This window comes from Myotis yumanensis, unplaced genomic scaffold, assembly GCF_028538775.1.
Source record: "Myotis yumanensis isolate MYYU_CA2020_CCGP unplaced genomic scaffold, mMyoYum1.0.hap1 SCAF_23, whole genome shotgun sequence".
NCBI lineage: Eukaryota > Metazoa > Chordata > Mammalia > Chiroptera > Vespertilionidae > Myotis > Myotis yumanensis.
The window spans coordinates 13,599,409-13,627,012 of record NW_027223774.1 but is presented as its reverse complement, the minus strand read 5'-3'; the positions used below and the strand labels follow the sequence as shown (position 1 = coordinate 13,627,012).

Below are 27,604 nucleotides of genomic sequence, written 5' to 3'. Positions count from 1 at the left end.
ATGCGGGTGCTGCTGGAAATGGGTGTCAGTAACAGAAATGACACCCAGGTGCGTCATTGAGAGCACAGGCCCTGGGGTCAGAGCTGTGTTCGAGTCCTGATCTTCCGGTTCCTAGCTGTGTGAACTAGATCAGGTGACTCCCCAGCCCTGATCCTCAGTTTCCTCATCTATAAAAATAAGGGCACAATAATAGCCTTTAGCCCTAGCTGGTTTGGCTCAGTGGATAGAGCGTCGGCCTGTGAACTAAAAGGCCCAGGTTCGATTCCAGTCAAGGACACATGCCCGGGTTGTGGGCTCGATCCCCAGTGGGGGACATGCAGGAGGCAGCTGATCCATGATTCTCATCATGGATGTTTCTATCTCTCTCTCCCTCTTCCTTCCTCTCTGAAATCAATAAAAATATATTTTAAAAAATAATAATAGCGCCCTAACCAGTTTGGCTCAGTGGATAGAATGTCGGCCTGCGGACTCAAGGGTCCCGGGTTCGATTCCGGTCAAGGGCATGTACCTTGGTTGCGGACACATACCCAGTAGGGGGTGTGCAGGAGGCAGCTGATTGATGTTTCTCTCTCATCGATGTTTCTAACTCTATCTCTCTCCCTTCCTCTCTGTAAAAAATCAATAAAATATATATTTTTAAAAATAATAATAATAGCCTTTACCTTGTAGTGTTGTTGTGAGGATTAAACTCCAAGGAATTGTGTACAGTGCTTACAACAGGGCATGGCTCTGAAAAAGAACTTGACACATAGGAATGGCTATTTTTATCATCTTGGAATTGTTTTTGGAGGACATAGAGGAAAAGCAGTAGAGATGATGGGTCCTATTCTTTGTTCTGATTGAAAATTTGGATAAAAAAGGCCTAGGCAGATGAGTGTTAGCTAGACTTTTTATCCTGCTGTCACAACAAAAACTAAACTATGTTGCGGCTTGAGTGAGATGGAAGTTTATTTTTTCTCTCATTAAAGGTCTTGCTCACAGCCAGGCCTAAAATAGTATCTTGAGGATGTCAAATACCCACGCTTCTTCCACCTCGCTGTCTGCCTTCACCGCATACTTCCATCCTGTGGCCCAAAATGGCTGCTCCAGCTCCCGCCATCACATCCACATTCCACCCGCTGGGAAGAAGAAAAAAAGAAAGTCAGCTCTATGTTCCTTTAAGCCAGTGGTTCTCAACCTTCCTAATGCCGTGACCCTTTAATACAGTTCCTCATGTGGTGACCCCCAATGTCATTGTTACAAATTGAACATAATTAAAGCATAGTGATTAATCACAAAAACAACATGTAATTATATACATGTTTTCCGATGGTCTCTTAGGCGACCCCTGTGAAAGGGTCGTTCGATCCCCAAAGGGGTCGCGGCCCACAGGTTGAGAACCGCTGCTTTAAGGCCACAACCCAGAAGTCACACACATCACATTCTAGTAACTAGAATATAGTCACGTGGTGAGGAGTATCATGAGGGAGGCTGGGAAATGTAGTTTTATCTGGGTCACACGCACCCAGCTAAAATCCTGAGGTTCTGTTACAAAAGGAAGAGGGGAGATAGTTACAGAGGGGCCATAGGGTCTCCGTCGCACCAGGGCTCTGCTACCGAAGGGCTAGGTGGCCCTTAGGCAACGAGACTTTACTGCCCTGAGCCTTAGCTTCCTCATCTGTAAAATGGAAATAATATTCAACCCTGTGCTGGTGGGTGGGTGAGAATCCAATGAGACTGTAGGTGCCAAGTGTGTAGCACGGGACCTGGCCATCCCCGGCCTGGAATGTGTGTCAGGAGGCTCCTTGTACCGGTGGGTCCAGGCTACGGGCCATGTGCTCCTTTGTGAGGAACTAGCCCTGGGTTCAAGAGCTGAACCCAGCGCTGCCCTTGGTTACGTTACTTCTCTAAAACAAAGGCTCTGGCTTCTCCACACGTGGAAATCCCCTCAGCCTCCTGACCTCGGGACTGGGGCTGTGTCCTTCCACACCCATCTCCCTTCCCTTCCCCCGGAGAGAGACAGACTCCATGGAGGGGGTTCGTCTATAGGGTCTCCAGCCCCCCAGCCCTAGCACAATCAAGCACCCATCCCTTAACCAATGCCACCAAGGCAGGTCTCACCGCTGCTGCTCCTTGCTCTCTAGAGGCAGAAGTCATACTTTCAATCATTGCTCAGGAGGCCCCAATTCTTGCTGCAAAGTTTCACTTGTTATCAGCATCCTGGGTAAACCCAGACATTCAGAGACTGTCTCTTCCAGGTGCATGCGTGAAAGCTACCAAATGTGAGTGTGGGCATGTTCAATTAAAAACATAAAAATACATAAATAGCCCTGACCGGTTTGGCTCAGTGGATAGAGTGTCGGCCTGTGGACTCAAGGGTCCCGGGTTCGATTCTGGCCAAGGGCATGTACCTTGGTTGCAGGCACATCCCCAGTGGGGAGTGTGCAGGCGGCAGCTGGTTAATGTTTCTCTCTCATCGATGTTTCTGACTCTCTATCCCTCTCCCTTTCTCTCTGTGAAAAATCAATAAAATATATTTAAAAAAATACATAAATAAATTTCAAGAGCTTGAGAGCTACACACAGCACATCTGCTGGTTAGGTATGTTTGCAGACCCTCCTGTATGCCTCCATTTTATTTTTAATGTATTTTTCTTGATTTCAGAGAGGAAAGGAGAGGGAGAGAGAGATAGAAACATCAATGATGAGAGAGAATCATTGATTGGCTGCCTCCTGCACGACCCCTATGGGAGATCGAGCCCACAACCCGGGCATGTGCCCTGACTGGACATTGAACCCGTGACCTCTCGGTTCCTCTGAGCCACACCCAGCTGGGCCTATTTTATTTTTAAAAAATATGTTTTTATTACCCTAGTCTAGCTGGTTTGGCTCAGTGGATAGAGCATCAGCCCTATCCAGTGAACGGTCCTGAGTTCGATTCCACTCAAGGGCATGTACCTTGGTTGCAGGATCAGAGCGTATGCGGGAGGTCACTAATATCTGTGTCTCTCTCACATTGATGATTCTGTCTCTCTGTCTCTCCCCTCTGAGCCCGCACCCCTGGGCACGTGCCCCGACCAGGAATTGAACCCATGACCTCCTGGTTCATCGGTCGATGCTCAACCACGGAGCCTTACTGGCCAGGCCACACCTCCATTTTTAAAAAAGGGAAACTGAGGCCCAGAAAGGAAAGAAACTGACCTGGTGAGTCTATGAGTCAGAGATTCCATGTTTCACCTTAACCAAGTGATGGAATTCATCACCAATAATGTGACGGACCAACATCATGCTACCTTCTGACCTGATACACTGAGAAGGACACCACATCCTGCTGCCAGAATCTAATCGCAAGGAAATATCAGACAAACCCAAATCTAGGGGGACCTCTTACAAAGGAACTGGCCTGTAATGTTTAAAAACGTCAACTCCGTGAAACACAAAGGAGGGCTGAGCAATGGCACCAGACATGACCTCAGATTGGATCTTGGACTGGAAAGTAACGTTTTGTTAAAAAGGACAGTTTGGTGCTCGCTGAGGCAGCACATATCCTAAAAAAAAAATGGAACGATATAGAGAAGATTAGCATGGCCCCTGTGCAAGGATGACACACAAATTTGGGAAGCGTTTCATTTTTTTTTAAATAAATTTTATTGATTTTTTACAGAGAGGAAGGGAGAGGGATAGAGAGTTAGAAACATCGATGAGAGAGAAACATCGATCAGCTGCCTCCCGCACACTCCCCACTGGGGATGTGCCCGCAACCAAGGTACATGCCCTTGACTGGAATCGAACCTGGGACCCTTGAGTCTGCAGGCCGACGCTCTATCCGCTGAGCCAAACCGGTTAGGGCGCGTTTCATATTTTAAGGAAAAAAAAAAAAAGGACAGTTTGGGGCCCTAGCTGGTTTGGCTCAGTGGGTAGAGTGTCAGCCTGTGGACTGATGGATGCCACTGGGTTCGATTCCGGTCAAGGGCACATGCCCGGGTTACAGGCTCGATCCCCAGTAGGGGGTGAGCAGGAGGCAGCCAATCGGTGATTCTCTCTCATCATTGATGTTTCTATCGCTCTCTCCCTCTCCCTTCCTCTCTGAAATCAATAAACACATATTTTGAAAAAAGGACAGTTTGGAGACAACTGGTGATTTGACTATATAGACTGAGTTAGATACTAGTGTTGTATCATTGTTAAATGCCCTGCTTTTGATAACTGTGCCATGTGAGAGAATGCCCATAAACGTGGAAATACACAAAGGGGAAAAATGTCTGAAACTTACTCCCGGATGGTCGGGGAGGTGGGGAAGAGAGAAAGAGCCAGCGATAAAGCAAACTGGTGAAGTGTTAACAATTGGTGGACCTGGATGAAGTTCTACAGAAAGCTTTGTCTTATTCTTGCAACTTTTCTGTAAGGTTAAAATGATTCCAAAAAGGAAAAAAAAAAAAAAGATTGCAAATTAAAAGTCATGGTTGTAAGGCTTGTGTTTCTGAGAGTATCTAGTCTGTGCTTGCATCTGTGGTCAGTTTGGGGAGTTGGGAGGGTGAATTTGCTGCATCAGACACTGTCTTGAGGTCTGACTAGGACCTTAGGGGGTAGTTAGATTTTGGGGATGTGGCCAGAGTCTCAGAGGCGTGGTTGGGATGAGAGGCAGGCCGTATCCAAGGTTCAGGCCTTGGGGCGTGGCCAAATTCTCGGAGGTGTGGCCAGAGTCTGGGGCAAGGCCGGAGAAATTCTGTTCCCAAGGGAGGAGTTGTCTGTCTTAGAGCGCCCTCTTGCGGCTACCCTGAGATCTGACCTGACTTTTTTTTAAAATATATTTTTATTGATATCAGAGAGGAAGGGAGAGAGAGATAGAAACATCAATGATGAGAGAGAATCCAACCATGACCTCCTGGTTCATAGGTCGATGCTCAACCACTGAGCCACACCAGCCAGAAAGAGCCCTGCCCTTTTAAAAAACAATTTTATAGCCGAAACCGGTTTGGCTCAGTGGATAGAGCGTCGGCCTGTGGACTGAAGGGTGCCGGGTTCGGTTCCGGTCAAGGGCATGTACCTGGGTTGCGGGCACATCTCCAGTGGGAGATGTGCAGGAGGCAGCTGATCGATGTTTCTCTCTCATCGATGTTTCTAACTCTCTATCTCTCTCCCTTCCTCTCTGTAAAAAATCAATAAAATATATTTTTTTAAAAAAACAATTTTATACAGATAATGCATATACCCAGCAATTTAACTATTTAAAGTGTACAATTTGCCCTAACCGGTTTGGCTCAGTGGATAGAGTGTTGGCCTGCGGACTGAAAGGTCCCAGGTTCGATTCCGGTCAAGGGCATGTACCTTGGTTGCGGGCACATCCCCAGTGGGGGGTGTGCAGGAGGCGGCTGATTGATGTTTCTCTCTCATTGATGTTTCTGACTCTCTATCCTTCTCCCTTCCTCCCTGTAAAAAATCAATAAAATATATTTTTTTTTAAAAAAAGAAGAGTGATTTTTAAAAATAAATAAAAATAAAGTGTACAATTCCATGGTTTTAGTAAGATCAAGAGTTGTGCGCTCATCACCACAATCAATTTGAAAACATTTCTTTACCCAGCCCCCTTCAGCCTCAGGCAACCCCGAATATATTTTCTGTCTCTATAGATTTGCCTGTGCTGGACATTTTTACATAATCAAATCATACAACATGTGACTGGCTTGTTTCACTTAGCATCATGTTTTTGAGGTTCCTTCGAATTTTAGTATGTTATCAGTGATTCATTGCTTTCAATGGCCAAATAATAGTCCATTGTGTGGGTATACTGCATTTACTTTATCCCTTTATCAGTTGAACATTTAGGTGTTTTCACAAATCTTTGCATGGGTTTATGTTTTCTATTCTCTAGGATATCTATTCAGAGGAGGCTGGGTCATATGATAATTCCATGTTTAACCTTCTGAGGAACTGCCGGACTGTTCTCCAAAGCAGTGGCACCGTCTTACGGTCCCACCAGCAGTGTACTGCCCGCAGCCCCTCCACGACTTATTACCATAGCATCCTGGTGGGCGTGAGGTGGAGCCTCGTTGTGGTTTGCATTTGCCTTTCCCTAACGGATAATGATGCTGAGTATCTTTTCCTGTCATCCACTTGTTTTGTATCCACTAGGCAACCACATAGTGGAACTTTTAACCATGTTGCCGTATCTGAGCCAGCTTTTTAAAATGAAAACATTAATGATGTTGTTGAAGTCCCAGTGTATCCTTCTCAGAGCCCATCCTTTTCCTGCTCCATATCCTGCATTTATTGCTCAGCATCACCACGCATTTTCATACTATCATCATATACAAACGTATCCCCAAATAATTTATAACACTGGTTTTGCAGGTTTTCAAATTTGGTATAAATGACTAGCGGCTCAGTGCATGAAATGCGTGCACTGGTAGGGTCCCTAGTGGCTGCCGGCTGCCGGCTGAGGCCTCCCTCCCTTCCCCCAGCCGGCCCCCACCCCCTGGTCGAACTACCAGATGAACTCCAGGTCCAGGGGACAATTTGCATACTACGCTTTTATTACATAGGATATTGTACTGTGTTAATTCTTCTGCACTTTTTTGTTTTTACTCGTTGTATTAGTTCCCTAGGGCTGCTGTAACAAAGGACCACATACTGAGTGAGTTAAACAACAGAAATTTGTACTCTCACAATTCTGGAGACTCAGAATCCAAAAATCAAGGTGTGGGCAGGGCTCTGCTCCCTGTGACGGCTCTGGGGGAGGACCCTTCCTGGCCTCTTCCTGGTTCCTGGTGTTTGTCAGCAGCCCTGGCATTCCAGTCTCTGCCTTCGTCATCACGTGGCTTTCCCTGTGAGCGTACCTGTGCCTGTGCCCAAATGTCCAGTCATATTGCATTTGGGGTCCACCCTAATTCAATATGACCTCATCCAAACTTGGTGACACCTGCAAAAACTCTATTTCTAAATAAGGTCACATTCACAGGTTCCAGAGGACATGAATGGGTGGGGGTGGGGCACTATTCGACCCAGCACACTCATCATGATGTTTTCACAATTCATGATATTGATATGTGTGTCCACTTCATTCATCCGGACGGCTGTGTGGGAGTTCTTTGTGAGAGCATATTCATCCTTTCTCCTGGCGAGGGCACCTACCTTGTTTCCAGTTTTCTCCCTTTCCCAGAAGGCTGCAGTTAGCGTCCTGGAACATGTCTCTTAGAGTTTCTTAGTTCAATGTTTTTCAACTTGCCCAGCAAGATCCATTAGTGGGTTGTGAAATCAATTTAGTGGGTTGCAAACAATTTTCCCTTTAATGAAATGGAATTAAATAGAATGAAAGATATTAGAACGCATGCGCACAGTCGGGGCAAGGCTCACTTACCCTGGGTAACTCTTTCAGGTGCACAATGTCCTGATGTGAGCAAAAGTGTTTGCAAGCCACATCTCTGAGGGTTGTGCAAGGCCATGAACTTGCCCTGTCAAAGGTCTGATGGGCCCCACCAAAGACCTCTCCAATGTCACTTGTCCACTGACACTTCCATCAGCTCTTTGTCAACACTTGGCATAGCCAACAATTTGAATTTTTTGCCCGGCCACTGGGGTTTCACCCTATTTTTTTGGAGGAGGAAACTGAGGCTGACTCAGAGGTCAGCAACGCAAGAAGCTGGGCGGCCGACCTGGCCACCCTGAGAGCAAACACCCAGTCTCCGCTTAGTCTGAGGTGCAACGGAGAAGAGTCCCCAAGTTAATGATTCTCCGTTTCTAAGAGATGGGGGAGGAGGGCTGAGCGCTCATCCTAAACTCTCTCCCGCTCCGTCCACCTGCAAGGGTTTTTGAAAATCCAGTGAGAAAAATGTAGTTTGACACACAGGTCCCGACAGAGAGTGTTCAATGACTGTTAGGCATTAATATTATCCTCTGATTCAAAATTCTCTAAATAGGTGTACATCTGCGACCCGAACCTGGCCTGGCCGTCCGGGGGGGCGTGGCCTGCGGCGGTGGGCGGAGGGACCGCCCGGCCCACAGCGCCCCTGGTGGCCGCCCGGCGCGCAGCCGGACTGAGCACCTGGCACAGGCGGCGCAGGTTGGTGAGAAAACCACGCCCCTCCAGCCCAGCGCCCAGCAGCCTGATTTCCCGGGGCCCCTAGGAACCCAAATTCTTTCTTTTTTTAAAAACATATTTTATTGATTTTTTACAGAAGAAGGGAGAGGGATAGAGAGTTAGAAACATCGATGAGAGAGAAACATCGATCAGCTGCCTCCTGCACGCCCCCCACTGGGGATGTGCCCGCAACCAAGGTACATGCCCTTGACCGGAATCGAACCTGGGACCCTTCAGTCCGCAGGCCGACGCTCTATCCACTGAGCCAAACCGGTTAGGGCATCTTTTTTTTTTTTTTTTTAAATTAAATCTTTATTGTTCAGATTATTACATTTGTTCCTCTTTTTTCCCCCCACAACTCCCCTCCTTCCAGCTCCCACCCCACCCTCCACCCTCACTCCCCACCCACTGTGTTCATCCATAGGTGCATGACTTTTGTCCAGTCACTTCCCGCATCTCCCACACCCCTTTTTCCCCCAAGAATAGTCAGTCTATTCCCTTTCTATGTCCCTAATTCTATTATAATCACCAGTTCATTCTGTACATCAGGTTATTTATTCACTTGATTCTTAGATTCATTTGTTGATAGATGCATGTTTGTTGTTCATAATTTGTATCTTTACCTTTTTCTTCTTCTTCCTCTTCTTAAAGGATACCTTTCAGCATTTCATATAATACTGGTTTGGCAGTGATGAACTCCTTTAGCTTTTCCTTATCTGTGAAGCTCTTTATCTGACCTTCAATTCTGAATGATAGCTTTGCTGGATAAAGTAATCTTGGTTGTAGGTTCTTGGTATTCAGCACTTTGAATATTTCTTGCCATTCCCTTCTGGCCTGCAAAGTTTCTGTTGAGAAATCAGCTGACAGTCGTATGGGTATTCCCTTGTAGGTAATTGAGCCTCTTTCTCTTGCTGCTTTTAAGATTTTCTCTTTGTCTTTTGCTCTTGGCATTTTAATGATGATGTGTCTTGGTGTGGTCCTCTTTGGATTCCTTTTGTTTGGGGTTCTCTGCGCTTCTTGGACCTGTAAGTCCATTTCTTTCACCAGGTGGGGGAAGTTTTCTGCCATTATTTCTTGAAATAGGTTTTCAATATCTTGCTGTCTCTCATCTTCTGGCACTCCAATGACTCTGATATTAGACCGCTTAAAGCTGTCCCAGAGGCTCCTTACACTATCTTCACACTTTCGGATTCTTTTTTCATTTTGCTTTTCCAATTGGGTGTTTTTTGTCAAATCTTTGGTTTGATTATTGTACTCCTCTGGTCTGCTATTGGGTATAATATTCTTTATTTCAGTCCGTGTATGCTTACTTTCTAATTTCTTTATCGTAGCATCGAGGGTCTCATTAGTTTTCGTGAGGCTCTGCACAAATTTATGGCAAGCCCTCAAAATTGCGATTCTTAGCTCCATATCCTCCATTTCTGTCATGTTTTTTTGTCTCCGCATCTTTTATGCTTTCTTGGTGCACCCCCTTGTGGTCTCTGTGCGCAGTCTTGTTCTAGCCAAGCCTTAATTGTTGTAGTTAACACTAGAGGGATTTGACCCCCAGGCCGAATGGCTATAGGAATCAGCTGTATGGAAAACGTCTGCCTTCTGGGGAGGAGCTAATCCAGCCTTTGCCTGAGGCGATCGGCAAATGGCTGTGCGCAGGGTTTGGGCGGGGCGGGATCAGCAGGGCGGGCGGAGGGAGCAGTTATGGCCACGCTCAGTCCCGTTCCCAGAGGCTCTGCTTCTCAGAACCCCGGCAGCCGCTGCAAACCTCGGAGAGAAAGCTGCCCTCAGGTTCCAACTGATGCCGGATAATCCCGCTTCTCCCGTTTGAGTCTGGGTCCCTAGAGACTCGCCCGGATCTGGAGCCCAGAGTCTGAGACTCACTCCCGACAGAAAACGACAACCGCGCCCTCAGCCACCAGCCCGCTTTGCGCGCGCACCTCGGTACCTTTGTATTTTCCACACTGCGCCGCCTCTGAGCCTCGATTTGCTGTTCTCTTTCCTTCTAGTTGTAGAGTCTCTCTTCAGCCAGCCTTCCTGTGGTTCTGGGTGATGTCCGTTCAGTCTTTTAGTTGTATTTTTGAAATGGTTGTTTGCGGCAGCGGTCTCCGGTGTTTACCTACGCCGCCATCTTGGTCTCCTCGCCTTCCTATCTAGGGCATCTTTTTAAAAACATATTTTTATTGATTTCAGAGAGGAAGAGAGAGATAGAAATATCAATGATGAGAATCGATTGGCTGCCTCCTGCACGCCCCACACTGAGGCTCGAGCCCGCAACCCGAGCATGTGACTTGACCGGGAATGGAACCCTGACCTCCTGGTTCATAGGTCCACGTTCAACCAACCACTGAGCCACGCCAGCCCGGCTGTCGTCAAAATATTTTTTTAAATATATTTTTATTGATTTCAGAGAGGAAGGGGAGGGGAGAGAGATAGAAACATCAATAATGAGAGAGAATCGATTGGCTGCCTCCTGCAGGCCTCACGCTGGGGATGGAGTCTGCAACCCAGACATGTGCCCTTGATCGGAATCGAACCCGGGGACCCTTCGGTCCTCAGCCTGACGCTCTATCCACTGAGCCACACGGCCGGGCTGTCACCAAATTCTTGCTCCCCCAGACACCCTCCCCCCAAGCCCTGCTCCTAAGGGACTGGGGAGTCTGGTCACGCCGTGTTTCTTGCTCGGAGACAAAGGGATCGCACTATTTCCCTGACCTTCCCTCCTAGAAAGCTCAGCTCTGACCTTTAATCCCGTGTCAGGACCAGAGATCCAAATCTTCAACGTCACCGGGAGTGCCACGTCCCAGCCGCACCTCCCCGTGGTGCCGACAGGACCCAGCCTCGCCCCCACCCCCAGCAAAAGTCCAGGTCTCTCCCCCAGGCCCGCAGCCCCTCCCTAACGGGGCCCAGGCACCCTTCCTACCTGCGACCCCCTCCCACCGTCCATCGCCAGCCACCGGAGCACCCCACCTGGTGGTCCTTTAGGATCAGACTTCTTCTTTTTAAGTATATTTTATTGATTTTTTGCAGAGCGGAAGGGAGAGGGATAGAGAGTTAGAAACATCGATCAGTTACCTCTTGCACACCCCCCACTGGGGATGTGCCTGCAACCAGTACATGCCCTTGACCGGACTCGAACCCGGGACCATTCAGTCCGCAGGCCGACGCTCTATCCAAACCAGTCAAGGAATGGGATCAGGCTTTCGAACCCTCTCTCTAGGGAAGCCGGGTGCCAGCGCCCCAGACCCCGCCCTCTTTGGGGACAAGGTACCTGCTGGCCCCGCCCAGGTTCTCCAGGGCCCGCCCCCACCTGCCTGGGTGGGGCTGCGCCTCTCAGCGCCGCGCCCGGCCCTCCCCGCACCCAGGAGCCCATGGCTGCGGCGGCGGCGGCCCCACGGCGGGGCCCGTGGGGAGAGCCGCGCTCGCTCGGCCGCGCGGTGCGGCTACTGCAGCGCCTTCAGGAGCAATGCCGGGACCCCCGGCTCTCCTCGAGCCCCCCGTCGCTGCCGGACCTGCTGCCCCGCACCGAGCAGCTGCTGCGAGAGGTGGCGCACGCCCGGCGGGCGGCGGGCGGAGGCGGCCCCGAGAGTCCCGGGGGTGCGGCGGACTTCCTCGTCCTCTACCTCGCCAACCTGGAGGCCAAGAGCAGGCAGGTGGCAGCGCTCCTGCCGCCCCGGGGCCAAAGGAGTGCCAGCGACGAGCTCTTCCGAGAGGGGTCCATGCTCAGGTGAGCGGGGGATCCATTGCGGTGGGATCACCCGGGAGGCCCAGGTCGTGCTCCCCCTCTTCCTCCCTCTGACCCAGCAGTTCAGCCCCCAGCCCCTCCTTCCTCACACCCAGGAGTCCAGGCCCCCAGCCCCACCTCCCTCACACCCAGGAGTCCAGGCCCCCAGCCCCACCTCCCTCTGACCCAGGAGTCCAGGCCCCCAGCCCCTCCTCCCTGAGACCCAGGAGTCCAGGCCCCCAGCCCCACCTCCCTCTGACCCAGGACTCCAGGCCCCCAGCCCCTCCTCCCTCTGACCCAGGACTCCAGGCCCCCAGCCCCTCCTCCCTCAGACCCAGGAGTCCAGGCCCCCAGCCCCTCCTCCCTCTGACCCAGGACTCCAGGCCCCCAGCCCCTCCTCCCTCAGACCTAGGAGTCCAGGCCCCCAGCCCCTCCTCCCTCTGACCCAGGACTCCAGGCCCCCAGCCCCTCCTCCCTCAGACCCAGGAGTCCAGGCCCCCAGTACTTCCTCCTTCAGACCAGGATTCCAGGCCTCCAGCCCCTCCTCCTTCAAACCAGGAGTCTTGGCCCCCAAATTTTATTATAAGGAAGTGATAAAAAGAATGTTCTTTATAATAAAATTACCGACATTTCTAATGGAAATGCCAAGGCACAATTACAATTATTCTGCAAGGCAGGATTGATGAGCCAGACACTTGCACGCGAGGAGAGTCACTGTTGCTGAGTCAGTCTTCCCTGGATATATGGGAGAGTTGAATTTCTGTAAAATTCAGTATAAAGCCCTGGTGTGCTCAGTGGTTAGAGCTTTGGTCTGAGCACTGAAAGGTCACGAGTTCAAGTCCCAGTCCAGGGTTGCAGGTCCAATACCCAGCCCCGGTCAGTCAGGGTGATGGTGGGAGGCAACCCATCAATGTGTCTCTCGCACACCAATGTTTCTCTCTCCCCCCTCCTCCCCTTCCAAGCTCTCTAAAATTCAATGGGAAAAAAAATATCTTCAGGTGAGAATTAACAAAAAATTAATGTGCTCTGACTGCCGAATGTGTGCTGGGTGTGCTAGGCATTTTATGTGCTTGTAAGAATCCTCATCACTCCCCCTGTGAGGGAGGGGCTGTACTTATGCCCATTTCAAAGTTGGGGAAACTGAGGCTTAGGGGGGAAATAAAGGAACTTGCAAGCCCAGCCCGTGTGGCTCAGTGGTTGAGCATTGATCTATGAACCAGGAGGTCTATGAACCAGGAGGTCACGGTTTGATTCCTGGTCAGGGCACATGCCTGGGTTGTGGGTTCAATCCCCAGTGTGGGATGTGCAGGAGGCGCTGATCAATGATTCTCTCTCATCATTGATGTTTCTTTTTATTTTTTATTTTTATCTTTATTGATTTCAGAGAGGAAGGGAGAGGGAGAGAGAGATAGAAACATCAATGATGAGAGAGAATCATTGATCAGCTGCCTCCTGCACTCCCCCTATTGGGGATGGAGCCCACAACCCTGGCATGTGCCCTTGACCAGAATCGAACCCGGGACCCTTCAGTCCGCAGGCCCACACTCTATCCACTGAGCCAAACCAGCGAGGGCCATGGATGATGTATATATACCGGTATATGTTTTAAAAAGGGATTTGTCAAAAGTCACGGAGCTAGGTGTCAGACTCCCTCTGCTGCTGCCCACATGCTGATCAGTTCCTCGGGGAAGCGGCCGCAGGAGAAAGCAGGGCCGCCCCCAGTGCTGCTCAAACCTGGAGGAAGTCTCCGAGCAAGACCTGCTGGCAGACCACACGATGCCCTCGGCCCTAGTGTCCCCGGGAGCAACGAGGGAGGCTTCTCCTCTGGCCCTGGCTCTGCGCGTGGAGGCTGAGGACACCGGGCCACACGCCTTTCCTTCCGGAGGGGAAGCAGAGGCTCTGGGAGGGGGCGTCAGGGCCGCAGCAGACAGTGTTGGAACGGACTTCACCCTCCCCGCTGCCTCCGAGGCTGGGGCCTGTGGGTGTTCTCTGCAGAGGGTGGAGGTGTCCGTGGGAGCCCCAGGGTTCAGCCGGTGCTCAGAGCCCATCCCCACAGGCGACAGCTGGCCAAGCTGGCCCTTATCTTCAGCTACATGTACTCAGAGCTGAGCGCGCTCTTCCCCGGGGGAAAGTACTGTGGACACACATACCAGCTCACCAAGGCCGAAGCCCACGCCTTCTGGAGAGAGCATTTCGGAGCCCGGTGAGTGAGCACGGTCCCAGGGGCCCTTAGGGCCCCATCCTGCCCCTGCCCAGGGATCCAGGGGTCCAGGCCCCCAGCCCCTCCTCCCCCACACCCAGGAGTCCAGGCCCCCAGCCCCTCCTCCCTCACACCCAGGAGTCCAGGCCCCCAGCCCCTCCTCCCTCACACCCAGGGGTCCAGGCCCCCAGCCCCTCCTCCCTCAGACCCAGGGGTCTAGGCCCCCGGCCCCTCCTCCCTCAGACCCAGGGGTCTAGGCCCCCGGCCCCTCCTCCCTCAGACCCAGGGGTCTAGGCCCCCGGCCCCTCCTCCCTCACACCCAGGGGTCCAGGCCCCCGGCCCCTCCTCCCTCACACCCAGGGGTCCAGGCCCCCGGCCCCTCCTCCCTCACACCCAGGGGTCCAGGCCCCCGGCCCCTCCTCCCTCACACCCAGGAGTCCAGGCCCCCGGCCCCTCCTCCCTCAGATCCAGGGGTCCAGGCCCCAGCCCCTCCTCCCTCAGACCCAGGGTTCCAGCCCAGCTGCCTCTTTCCTAGATGTCTATCCTAGGCTCCCAGAGGCCTCACTTGCACCCCCGGTGCCCCTCTGCGCAGGTGTGTGCTGCCCTGGGCTGAGTTTGAGTCTCTCCTGTGCACCTGCCACCCCGTGGAGTCAGGTTGCACAGCCCTCGCCTTGCGCTCCACCATCGACCTCACCTGCAGTGGCCACGTGTCCGTCTTCGAATTTGACATCTTCACCAGGCTCTTCCAGGTGGGGGAAGGCCAAGTCTGGGGGCCCAGACTCCAGTCCTATGGGAGGAGGGGGCGGGGTCCTTGTCTCCTGGGTCCCGGGGAAGAAGGGGCTGGAGTCTTTGGTGGAAAAGACAGATTCCTGAGGCCCACTGTGGTGTGAGCAAGGTGGCTGGGTGCTTGCACCCTAGGAAGCACCAGGAGACGGGGCTGCTCCCTCGGCCCCTCCCTGACCCAGCGCCACCCTCTCCAGCCGTGGCCAACACTCCTCAGGAACTGGCAGCTTCTGGCGGTCGACCACCCAGGCTACATGGCCTTCCTCACGTACGATGAGGTCCGCGCACGCCTGCAGGCCTGCAGGGACAAGCCAGGCAGGTAAAGGGCAGGCCTGGGAGAGGGGGCTGCGGGGGGGGCGTCCAGGCTCTTGGTTCTGGGCTGGGAGGTGGTAGAAACCCAGACATCCTTCAGAGAAAACAAGAAAGGAAGAGCTGAGGTTCCTGGGATCCTGGAGAGTGGAGAACTCAGAGGTAGGATACTGAGTGTCCCCTCCCACCCCACCTCTTCTCCTGAGGCCTCCTGGACCGTCCCACAATCCAGCATCTAAAGGGACAATATGCCCTACCTGGTTTAGCTCAGTGGATAGAGTGTTGGCCTTCGGACTGAAGGGTCCCAGGTTTGATTCCAGGCAAGGGTACATGCCAGGTTGTGGGCTCAATCCCCAGTGGGGGATGTGCAGGAGGCAGCCAATCAATGATTCTCTCTCATCATTGATGTTTCTATCTCTCTCTCTCTCTCCCTTTCCCTTCCTCTCTGAAATCAATAAAAATATTTTTTTAAAAATAAAAATAAAAAATAAAAATAATAATAAAGGGACAATACCTGCCTGGACTCTGAAGACCCTGCCCCAGGATAAGTTCTGTTTCTGATAGGTCAGAACCCACACTGTGCCATTTACTAAAATTTTTTGTTGGTAATCCTCACCCAAGGATATTTTTCCATTGATTTTTTAAAAATATAGTTTTATTGATTTCAGAGAGGAAGGGAGAGGGAAAGAGAGATAGAAACATCATTGATGAGAGAGAATCATGGATCAGCTGCCTCCTGCACATCCCCACTGAGGATCGAGCCCGCAACCTGGGCATGTGCCCTGACCAGAATCGAACTTGGGACCCTTCAGTCCGCAGGTTGACGCTCTATCCACTGAGCCAAACCGGCTAGGGCTCCGCTGATTTTAAAGAGAGTGGAGGGAGAGAGAGAGAGAGAGAGAGAGAGAGAGAGAGAGAGAGAGAAAGAAAGAAAGAGAAAGAGAAAGAGAAAGAGAAAGAGAAAGAGAAAGAAAGAAAGAAAGAAAGAAAGAAACATTGATGTGAGAGAAAAACATTGATTGGTTGCCTCCAGCATGCACCCCTGGACCGGGAATCAAACCTTTGACCCTTCTGTGCGAGGGATGATGCCTCAACCACTGAGCCACGCTGGCCAGGGCTATTAAATATTTTTAATAGGAATTCCCATATCTGGGGTAGGAGACTGTGAGCCTGACACCTCAGTCCTGAAATTATTTCAAGCCAGGAGCTTTGCGCTGTTGGGTCTCCGCAGAGGGTTAAGAATTGAGGGGCTGAGCTCCCTAGAATACCAAGAGGTCAAGGGAATAGGACAGTGATGGCGAACCTATGACACGACACGCGAACTCATTTTTTTGGTTGATTTTTCTTTGTTAAATGGCGTTTGAATATATAAAATAAATATCAAAAATATAAGTCTGTGTTTTACTATGGTTGCAAATATCAAAAAATTTCTATATGTGACACGGCACCAGAGTTAAGTTAGGGTTTTTCAAAATGCTGACACGCCGAGCTGAAAAGGTTCGCCATCACTGGAATAAGAGGTCAGATTGGTGAGTATTGGCAGGGCTGAGGTGCAGGGGCCCCCAGAATAGCACCTGTATTAGCACTTTCCCAGTTGCACTGCAAACTGGTTCAAAGGGAAAGAAAAGGGGATGGATTAATTCACATAATTGAAAAGACCACGTGTCTTTTCAGGCTTCAGGCAGAGCTGGGTCCAGGATCCTGTCAAGAATCGGATCCTGTTGATCTATCCCCAGTCCCTGCTTTCGTCTGTGTTAGCTTGGTTCACAGACATGGTCTCTCCTCGTGGAGTCTGGAATCCCCAGCTGTATACGCTACCAGCTGAGCTACCCCTGCAGAAATGGGGTACCTCACCAGAACTCCCAGCAGAAGTCCCAGGGCTGACCCCCATCACTATGGTCAGGGGTCCTGAAGGGCACCGATTGGCCAAGCCAGAATCAACCGTGTCTACACCCTGGTGAGCGAGGACGTAGGGCAGACAGTAACACAAGGCCTCGTTGCCTAAAAAGCAGGAAGCCGGGTTATACGGGGGTGAGAACTTAGACACCTTGATTCCCAACAGTGTGAGGGGCTGGGAAGTCCCAGAAGGGACAGTGGTGACCATGACCATTCTCTCCGCCGCCCGCCCCCCCCCACCCCCCATGCTACCTGCCTCTTCTTGCAGCTACATCTTCCGACCCAGCTGCACTCGCCTGGGGCAGTGGGCCATCGGCCACGTGAGCTCAGATGGCAGCATCCTGCAGACCATCTCTCACAACAAACCCCTGTTCAAGGCGCTCCTGGAAGGACAAAAGGAAGGCTTGTGAGTCCCCATCCTGGCAGGGGGAGGGTGTCGGCTCACTGCACTTCGCCCAGCGGACATCATAAACTTGCAATTCTGCAGTGTTCCAGCAGGTGGCAGGCGAGGCCTTGGGGAAGGGGCGCCTTTTCTAGTTCCCACAAGGTTGCCATATGAGAGAGCGGCGTGGGGAGTTGAGCACAACCATTCCTTATCTCACTCGGAGCTTTTGCTGCTAGATCTCCAGATCGTGTTACAGAAGCCAGACTGTTAGAGCAGAAAGAGAACCGGGCGAACAGCTGGGCTGGCGGTTTTCCTCCCTTAACCTTGGCTGCCCTAGGGCCTCTCTCAGGAGCTGCCTTGGGGGCGAGGGGGAAGGCAGGTGAGGTCCCATCCTGGACCTTTCCCCTGAGCCTTCTTAGCAGTCATATCAATGCAATACAAACTGAGATGCATAGAGAGATATGCAGCCGGTTCTCCTAATTCACGGAGCTCCTGTTCTGCAAAGTTTCAGCGGACACTGAGTTATCCAATACTGAGCCCGCGCTCCTAGGGGAATACAGGGTTAGTTAGATTCCTGCCAGACTGCTCACATTTTTGTCAACCAGTCACTACATAATAACCTTTATGTGTGTTTCTGTTTAAAGAAACAACACCTTATGCAATATACTTCCGGGGTTCTTGTTCCAGCATTAAGAAGGGTTCCGCAATCTGGAGAAGGTTGTGCGTAGATTAAATAGGAGTCCAGAGACGAAGCATAATTTTGAAAGGCATTTGGGGGTCAGAGGAGCCTAGTTTAAAGGAAACTAAGATCTAAGTTCTAAGTTCTCAGGTCTCCTAGTCCCAGGACCCCATGCTTTTTATTAACACAATTTGTCCTGAGGTGAGGCAGAGAGATACACTTCAAAGGGTATACACAAGCATTGTCAGAATGGGGGAATTAGCCTACGGCTGTTCAGGCATTTGGCCAGTAGGAGGCAATAACATGTATATTAAGATGCCCTGAGCTGTCTGGCAGCCAAGAAATCAATTTAATGTATTGTATTCAGGTTTGGGGAAATGCCTTTAGCCATTCCCAGGTTCAGCCCTGCTGTCATGCTGGAATTGGTCTCCAGCAATATAGTAGTATATTGGGTTTTATTTTGTTTTGTCCATTAAATATATTTTTATTTACTTCAGAGAGGAAAGGAGAGAGAGATAGAAACATCAATGATGAGAGTCATTGATCAGCTGCCTCCTGCGAGCTCCACACTGGGGATCGAGCCCACCACCCCGGCATGTGCCCTGACTGGGAATCGAACCGTAACCTCCTGGTTCATAGGTTGATGCTCAACCACTGAGCCACGCTGTAATATACTGTATATTGCTGATTCATTAACAATGAACACACAACTAAACAATGCCTTGGGGGCATTTTAAACTCGAGATCACACACAAAAAAGCACAAAAATGCAAGAGACACTGAATAGACAGTGAAAAACACACTGCTGGGCAAGTGTTGCCGTGTTCAGCCTCACGGGGACCCTGCCTGTTGGGTGCCGGGAGTTTTCTGCCACTGTGCGCGCGTCCACGAACGGCCACACAAGCGCCACAGGTATTGATCAGGGGGTCACAAATTTTAGTGCGTAGGCAAATTTCCAAATACAGAACCCATGAGTAATAAACATCGGTTGTGTGTCCGTATACATACATGCACAGACACACACATATTATTGTATTTGACAACCAGGGCGCAGAAAGACAGACCCACTTGCCCAGGTCACACAGTGACTGAACTGGCCCTTTCCCACTCCCATGTCCTCAGTTCCAGGTGGCACCTCCTGGAGAAGAGCATTCCAGAGTTAAAATAAGAGTGAGCACTGTCGATGTCATTTAACCTCCCTGCTACACGCACGCGCGCACACACATACACACACACACACCATCACCACCACCGTTTCACAGATAAGAAAATCGAAGCCCTGAGAGAGAGGAAGGGACACCAGCTCTTTCCACCCCACGGCCAGTCAGCTTTCTGGATCTGATATTGATCATAGCAGTTCCCTTTATTGCTCGTTTATGTGTGGAGAAGGAGCGCTGCACTGTCTTATTTCATCCATACTGCCCATCTTTGCCCGAAGCATGAGTATGTCCATTTTACAGAAGGGAAAACTGAGGCCAGAGAGAGAGAGTTGCCCAGCCCAGGTCACACAGTGTGTTTGCGGGAGAGCTGCCCCTGTTTGTGGGCCCAGGTCAGGCAGAGCCATCAGCTTTAGGAGACGTGTGACCCCGCTGTTGGTCTGAAGGTGCAGTTCTGACCTCAATGGGAGACCCAACGGTGCTGAGCCTTCTCGGCTGCCCTGGGTCCTGGAGCTTGGACCTGCCCACAGCCCTGGCCTGCATCCCTCTGGGCCTCACTGTGTTGCCTTGGGTAGTCGCCTCTCCCACACTGGGCCTCAGTCTCCAGCTATGAAGCAAGAGGAAACAGCGTGGGTGTCCAGGAGGGTCCTGGTAGCCCTGCTGGTCCAAGACTCTAGGATCTGGTCCCCCCAGGAATCTGTGACTCAGATGCTGTTATGCTCAAGCCTGAAGATTAGGACGGTGACGTCCTGGGAGAAGGAGGCCTGGACTTTGATCCGTTTCCTGGTTCTCCTTCATCTGATCCATGTTCCCAGGGCTCGAGTCACTTAGGTGATGAGTGCTCGGTCTGTGGGGGTCTGAGGGCCCGTGACCCTGCCCCAGGGGCCTGAGGGGACCCAGCTGGTCCTAGAGAGAGTCAGTTTGAGGAGAGAGGGAGAAAAATTTCCCCAGGCCAGCAAGAGATGTGGGGCAACTACTCATTCAGGAGCTCTGGGCCCTGGGGTGGGGCTGGGGGAGTCCTTGTTAGTCTGGGGGGCGGGCTGGGCCCCCTCTGTAGCCCTCTGTTCCCTCCCCAGCTACCTCTACCCAGATGGGAAGAACCACAACCCAGACCTGACTGAGCTCTGCCACATGGAATCCCATCAGCTCATCCACGTGTCAGAGGTGAAGCTCAGCCCCCCCCCCCCTCGCCCCCCTTCCTACCACACACAGGCACTTGGCTCAGGAATTCCCTCTCACCGAGTCAGGCCTGGGATCCCAGAGGCCTTGGGGTTTCGTGCTGGTGTGATGGCCACGGGGCCTGAGGTAAATAAATCACTGGGCCTCTCTGAGGCTCTGTTCCTTCTCTGGAAAATACAGCTCCTCCTGCCACTGCTCGGGGGTTTTCCTGGGGCTTAGACCAGGAAATGATACTTCTGAGGTCACCAGCACAGCTGATGTGCTTGAGCACTCACAGCCCCTGTCCCTTGGTCTGCGCAGTCACCCCGTGTGTGGAAGAGAAACGACAAATAATGTTTGGGACATACTTATATCTAAAATACCAGACTTTTCCCTTTATTCTTTGTGCTTCTGAAAATCAAATGTAAGAGGGCATCCTGTATTTTTTAATCCTCACCCAAGGAATGATTTTTTAGAGATAAAGAAAGAGAGAGAGAAGCATCCATCAGCTGCCTCCCATAGCCCCCCCCCCCCCCCAACCAGGTATCGAACCCGCAACCTGGGCATGTGTACTGACCAGTCATCGAACCTGCAGCCTTTTGGTGCACGGGACAACACTCCAAGCGCACCCTGTAATTTTAGTGGCTAAATCTGGCAACCCTGAGAGCCGGCTACCCCCAGGAACACATCTCACAGCACCGGGTACATGTAGGAGGCAGCAGACACGCCCTGGAACCTGGGAGAGGGTTGGGCGCTGGCCCGGAGATTCGGGACTTTCTCCTGTGGCCCGGCTCTGTGCCCCTGGCTGATGTCACCACCGTCCATCTTCTCGCCTGCCAGGAGCAGCTGCAGCTGTACTGGGCCATGAACTCCACGTTCGAGCTCTGTAAGATCTGTGCTGAGGCCAACAAGGACGTGAAGATCGAGCCCTGTGGGCACCTGCTGTGTAGCCGCTGCCTGGCCACCTGGCAGGTGGGTCTCCCCTATGCCTCAGGGATCAGATGGGAAAACTGAGGCCCAAGAAAACAGGGACTCGCTCAGGGTCACTCAGGGGCGAGGGCCTGGAGCCTGGCTGGCTGTGTCTGTGTGTCTGTCCCTGTCTCTCTCTGCAGCTGTCACCTCTGCTTCTCCTTCTCCAGCTACATTATTCATGGAAAAAGCTCCTCCCTTCCCTCGCTGGGCAACCTGGGGCTAGTGGCTTCACCTCTCTGAGCCTCTGCCTTGTCTCTGGAGAACAGAGCTGACCGTAGTCACCTCCCAGGCCCACAGTGAGGGTCCAAGCCCTGAAGCCCTCAGGGAAGGCCCCTTGGGGAGGGGAGCTGAGGCCAATGCATGACATCACCTACTTTTTACTGTAATGTAAATGCCTGACATTAAGCTGAATCATCCATTTCAAAGATACCCATCTCCAATAAACAAATTGCCAGATATATGACACAGCAAAACTAGGAGATAAGGAACCAGGCTGCCCCACCCATGAAGTTCCCCTTTATTATATTTATTTAATACTAGAGGCCTGGTGCACAAATTCGTGCACAGGTGGGGGGCGGGCCTGGCATGGGGGCCCAATGGGGGTGGGGCCAGCGGGGTTGGGGGGGCTGAGGGAGGGCTCCAGGGCATGTCCAGCCTGTCTTGCTCATCTTGCTCAGTCCCAATCAGCCGGACCCCAGCAGCAAGCTAACCTACTGGTTGGAGCGTCTGCCCTCTGCAGTGCACATCATAGCGACTGGTCAACCTGTTGACTGTCTGCCCCCTGGTGGTCAGTGCACATCATAGTGAGTGGTTGAACATCCTTAGCATATCATTAGCATATTATGCTTTGATTGGTTGAACGGAGGACCAAACACTTAGCATATTAGGCTTTTATTATATAGAATTTGTTATGGATTTCAGAGAGAGAGGAAAGGAAAAGGAGAGCAAGATAGAAACATCAATGAGAGAGAATCATGGATCAGCTGCCTCCTGCATGCCCCCCACGGGGATCGAGCCCGCAACCTGGGCATGTGCCCTGACTAGGAATCGAACCGTGGCCTCCTGGTTCATAGATCAAAGCTCAACCATTGAGCCATGCCGGCTGGGCTGAAGTTCCCCTGTAGAAAGCCCTGGGTAGCCTACTTAAGTGACCTAGGCTTTTTCCTTTCTACACCCTAATTCCTGCTCCTATGATTTTTTTCTTTTTAATCCTCACTTGAGGATATGGTTTTTAAAAAAATTGATTTAAGAAAGAAACATTGATGAGTTGCCTACTCTGTGCCCCCGAGGGATGGAGCTGGGATCAAGCCCACAACCCAGGTATATACCCTAACCGGGTGGGACCTGAAACCCTTTTGGTGTACGGGACGATGCTCCAGCCAACTGTGCCACCCGCCCAGGGCCGCTCCTATGCTTGAAATTCACCAATGAAAAGTGAACCCTTGCCCAACCGGTGTGGCTCAGTGACTGAGCGTCGAACTTTGAACCAGGAGGGCTTGATCCCCAGTGGGGATGCGCAAGAGGCAGCCAATCCATGATTCTCTCTCATTATTGATGTTTCTCCCTCTTCCTACCTCTCTGAAATCAATTTAAAAAAATTTTTTAAGTGAACCCTTGCCCTAGCCAGTGTGGGCCAGTGGTTAGAGTGTTGGCCCACAGGCTGAAAGCTTGTGGGTCTGATTCTGGTCAAGGGCACGTACACATCGGTTGCACATGCGGGGGGCAACCAATCGATGTGTCTCTCTCACATCAATGTTTCTCTCTGTCTCTCTCTCTCCCTTCCACTCTCTCTAAAACCCAATGGGAAAAAAAATACCCTCTGGTGAGGATTAACAACAGCAAAAGAAAAGTGAACCCACTAAACCCTAACCACCCCACTTGGCCCTAAGAAAGGCAGACCCCAGGTCCATGCGCCCTCCCGAGACCTCCTCGTGTGGCCTTGGGCATGCTTCGTGCCCTCCAGGATCTGAGTAGTGAATCTTGTCCGGAGTTCCCTGATGGTTTTTGCTGAGGTGCATCCTTCGGCCATAATAAGAACCACCAGGGCTGGACTGGCCACAATACTGGCCCCGGTGGGGAGGGGGGGTCTCTGGGGGCCTAGGCGAGTGTCTCAGGCCTTCCTCGCCCATAGCATCAGCGTCCATAGCTGGGGCCCACACCCTGGCTCCACTGGGCTCCCCATTTGTGCGCCCCCCTGGCCTCGGGCCCTGGTCCAGTCCCTCCTTCCTGTCCTGCATCTCTCTCCATGGCTCCCTCCTCCCTCCTCTCCATGGGCCTCCCTCTGTCTGTCCTCCCCACCTCATTCTGCTGGAGATGAAGGCCCTTGTGGTCCCAGAGGACTTGGAGAAGAACCGGGAGACCCTGACTCCCTCCCCCGCCACCCTCACCCCCAGCAATCAGACAGCCAGACCTGCCCCTTCTGCCGAAGCCAGATCAAGGGCCGAGAGGTCGTGAGTATCCATCACTCCCAAGGGAGGCCAACGGAAGCCAGGGCCACTGCTGAGGACTCAGGGAGCAGCGATGGCCAGGAAAACGGCGAGGAAGAGCTGGGGCAGGTAAGCAGGGCCAGGCCGGAGCTGGAACTAAAATTCCGGGGCCCGAGGGAGAAGGGGGCTGGGGGGCCAGACTCCTGGGTCTGAGGGAGGAGGGGCTGGTGATAGGATTTTGGATTCCTAAGGGCCTGTTCCCCTGGGACTATGGCTCCTCCGGTCTGAACCCTCCTGAGGGTTAGGACGCTACCTTATTCTCCATTATTTCTGCAATGTCTAGAACAGGCCTGGTGCTGGGACGCTGAGCAGGAAGACATAACCCTCTGTCTCCCCTAGGTGGTCCCCTCAGCCCCCCCACTGCCCCCTCACCTGGACCTGCCCCCTCACCTGAATCTGCCCCCTCGCCTGGATCTGCCTCCTGATAATCCCAGAAGTAAAGGCCAGCTGAAGGTGGTGAGTGAGGTACTGGTCTGAGGTGGGCAGCTAGGGTCCCTAGTCCAGCCAGGCTCTCAGGGGTTCCAGGCACTCACTCTCAGCCCCCATTGACAAGGCGCTGTGTAATTTGGCGTCCATCCCTCCAAGGCCTCTTCTCTTGTGCTCATCCTCCCTCATCCCCCATCACCGGCTTCCTGGCTCTCCTTCCAGCATCCCGGGCAGGTCCTGCCCCAGGGCCTTTGCACAAGTGGTCCCTTCTACCTGGATCCCCTTTATCCAGGCTCACTTTTTCATCCTCTCCTTCTGTGCCCACCCTATTGACCACAGAGCCCCGGTCCTGCCAAGCCCTTGCCCGCTGCGTTCTCATACTGCTCCTCGTCACCTGGCAGAGGGGACAGTTCCTGTTGTTGTCTGTAACCATCAGCGGGTTATCACGCTCCTGAAGATGAGGACTTTGCCTTATTCTCCTGAGAGTGCCCGAGACTAGAACAGTGCCTGACACCTAGTAGGTGCTCAATAAATAGATGTCGAGCCCGGCCGGTGTGGCGCAGTGGTTGAGCGTCAACCTATGAAACAGGCATTCCCGGTCAGGGCACAAGCCCAGGTTGCAGGCTGGATCCCTAGTAGGGGGCGTGCAGGAGGCAGCCGATCAGTGATTCTTATCATTGATGTTTCCCCTTCTCGTTCCCTCTCCCTTCCTCTCTGAAATCAATAGAAATATATTTAATAAATAAATCAGTGGATGTTGAATGAGCAAGTGGAACTGAGTCTTCCCAACAGCCCTATGCAATCGAGAATGTTCCTCTCCTCGTTCTTCAGAGGAACAAAGCCCAGAGAGGCGACTGCGGCCGCCCAAACCCACACGGCCCAGAAGAGGAAAAGCCAGTGTTGGGGGCTTAAAATCACCCCCTTACCTTCCAAGGGAGCCCAGCCTCGCTTCCTTCCCCCCCACCCCCCACCCTGCACCTCCCACCCCAGGGTTTTCCGAGACCCCGGCCCACTGGAGAGGGGCAGGTCTCTGAGAGCATCTCAGGCTGAGTACACACAGATTCAATCGATACGGCTGACTTCAAACAAACAACTCAGGAAGTCCGGGAACATTATTCTACCACAGCAAACAAGAAAGCCAGCAGGAAGGGGGGTGGGGGGGGGAGTGTGACCAGCCAGGGAAGCTAAAAACAGATCCCAACCTGCAGCCAAAAGCAAATGGAAACATTAGGAGCCACTCAGCCGGCTCCCCGAGGACAATGAGGAGGACAGAGCCAGAACGGCAGGCTGAGGGGTACTGCTGGCCACGTGGCCAGCCCTTTGCCTAGGCCCTAGGCTGTGCCCTCCGCCCAGCATGCCCTTACCTCTTCTCCCCAAGCCCTGCCTGATTCCGAGGGCAGGCAACTCCTACTCCTTCATTCTTCAAAACACGGCAGGCCAGGCGGGCCTGGTTTCCCAGCAAGGTGACTGTCATAGTGAGAACAGTTCACGTGTGGCTCCCTTTTCCCGAACAATGGCTGGCACTGCTTTGTGAAAAAATATTTCTAATTAGAGTTGACATTACAACATAGTGGTTCAAGTCTAGTAACCATCTGTCACTGTGCAAAGTTATTACTCTATTATTATTTTTTTAAATATATTTTTATTGATTTCAGAGAGGAAGGGATAGGGAGAGAGAGATAGAGAAACATCAATGATGAGAGAGAATCATTGATCGGCCACCTCCTGCACGCCCCACTCTGGGGATCGAGCCGGCAACCCAGGCATATGCCCCGACCGGGTTAATTGAACCGTGACCTCTTGGTTCACAGGTCGACGCTCAGCCGCTGAGCCACACCAGCCGGGCACGGTATTATTGACTCTATTCCCTGAGGGGCACCTGGCACTGCTGTTTAATGTATTCACTTAATTGTCCTGGAAACTCAATGAGATGGGTACTGTTATGATCCCTATGGTGCAGGGCGGGACACTGGTGCTCAGAGGTCTCAAGGTCACCCCACTCGAAGGTGACGGTCAGGACTGAAACCAAGGCCCCTGACTCTAGATCCCAGAGCCCATCCTCTTCTGCGAGCCTCAGTTCCCTTGTCTGTAAAATGGGTGTGATGCCAGTTCCCGCCAGTGGGGTTGAGTGGAGCTGTGTTAACCCTTTGTGTGCCATAAGCATCTATAGATGCTTTAAATCTTTTTTTGTGTGTGAGAATTTTCAACTGAAAATATCCAAGAACACCCAAATTGTGAGTAATATTTATTTATTTTTATTGATTGCAGAGAGGAAGGGACAGGGAGAGAGAGACAGAAACATCAATGATGAGAGAGTCTCATTGATCCGCTGCTTCCTGCATGCCCCCCCACTGGGGATTGAGCCCGTAACCTGCGCATGTGCCCTTGACTGGAAGTGAACCCAGGACCCTTGAGTCCGCAGGTCAACCGACGCTCTATGCACTGAGCCAAACAGGCTAGGGCATAATGTTTATTTTTATAATATTCATTGCAACCCTAGCCAGTTTGGCTCAGTGGATAAAGCGTCGGTCAACCTGCGGACTCAAGGGTCCCGGGTTCGAGTCCAGTCAAGGGCAGGTACCTGGGTTGCAGGCTCAATCCCCAGCCACAGTTTGAATGGATGGATGATGGGTGGGTGTGTGGGTGTGTAGGTGTGTAGGTGGGTGGGTGTGTGGGTAGATGGATGAACAAACAAATTAAAATTTCTTCCTACTCAAGCCAGAGGTCTTAGGGGGAAAACAGCATGTGCTGGGAACAAGACCCTATCCCCACCCCCAGCGCCCCCTCCACCACTGTTACCCTGTCCAGGCCTGTGAAATGAAGTACAGCAGCAGCTCAGATGTAAAATTTCTTCATCTCCTTCCTCCAGGGGCCTCCGGCCTTCCCCAAACTTCGGGCCCCTCTTATTTTGCCAAGAATGAGGACTTCGGCCTCAGCCTCAGCCTCAGCCCCAGCCCCACGGGACATCACCTCCAGGCCCCGGGCCAGGGAGGGAGCCGCAAAGTAAGTGAAGAGGGTAGCCGGGTCCCCAACTCCTGGGTCTGAGGGAAGAGGGTGTGGGAGCGGGAGGGAAACATTGGTTCTAAAAAATCAACAGCCCCCCTCAAACTCCCCGTTACAGAAACTCTTAAAGGGAAGGTCACCCCTCCAGCTGCCCCTGTGGGGCCCATGATCGCTGCCCAGGCCTGGAGGCCAGGTGAGTCCCCCATCCTGCCCCGGTGCCCTCCCATGGCCCTCCCACCCCACCCCACCGGGATATGATATTATTTATCTAAGTCACCTCTCTCCCCGCCTCACAGGGCACAAGATCTGCTGCTAAAGGAGCCCCAGTGGCTTCCCGGCTGGAGGGGTTTATGAAGCGGAAATAAACTGCCACTGCCCAG

At 52.2% G+C, this 27,604-nt stretch overlaps 1 protein-coding gene and 1 non-coding gene across 2 annotated transcripts; both read left to right on the top strand.

Moving 5' to 3' along the window:
* Positions 1–27,604, top strand: CBLC (Cbl proto-oncogene C). The gene is made up of 13 exons (XM_070402051.1): positions 1–28; positions 11,335–11,773; positions 13,827–13,973; positions 14,563–14,719; positions 14,951–15,072; positions 17,227–17,364; positions 20,256–20,343; positions 21,178–21,309; positions 23,703–23,864; positions 24,135–24,251; positions 27,091–27,224; positions 27,343–27,417; positions 27,521–27,604. Exons 1-12 carry the CDS (start codon positions 1–3, stop codon positions 27,350–27,352), a joined length of 1,674 nt encoding a protein of 557 aa, XP_070258152.1. The 3' UTR covers positions 27,353–27,417; positions 27,521–27,604.
* LOC139000411 (U6 spliceosomal RNA) lies at positions 3,512–3,614 on the top strand. The gene has a single exon (XR_011469588.1). It is a non-coding gene; the product is annotated as a U6 spliceosomal RNA (small nuclear RNA).

Excerpts from the sequence above, each read along its gene's own strand:
- CBLC (XM_070402051.1), top strand. The coding sequence starts at position 1 with ATGCGGGTGCTGCTGGAAATGGGTGTCA. Across the intron at positions 17,365-20,255 it reads GAAGGACAAAAGGAAGGCTT|CTACCTCTACCCAGATGGGA; the intron begins GTGAGTCCCCAT and ends TTCCCTCCCCAG. Across the intron at positions 20,344-21,177 it reads AGCTCATCCACGTGTCAGAG|GAGCAGCTGCAGCTGTACTG; the intron begins GTGAAGCTCAGC and ends CTCGCCTGCCAG.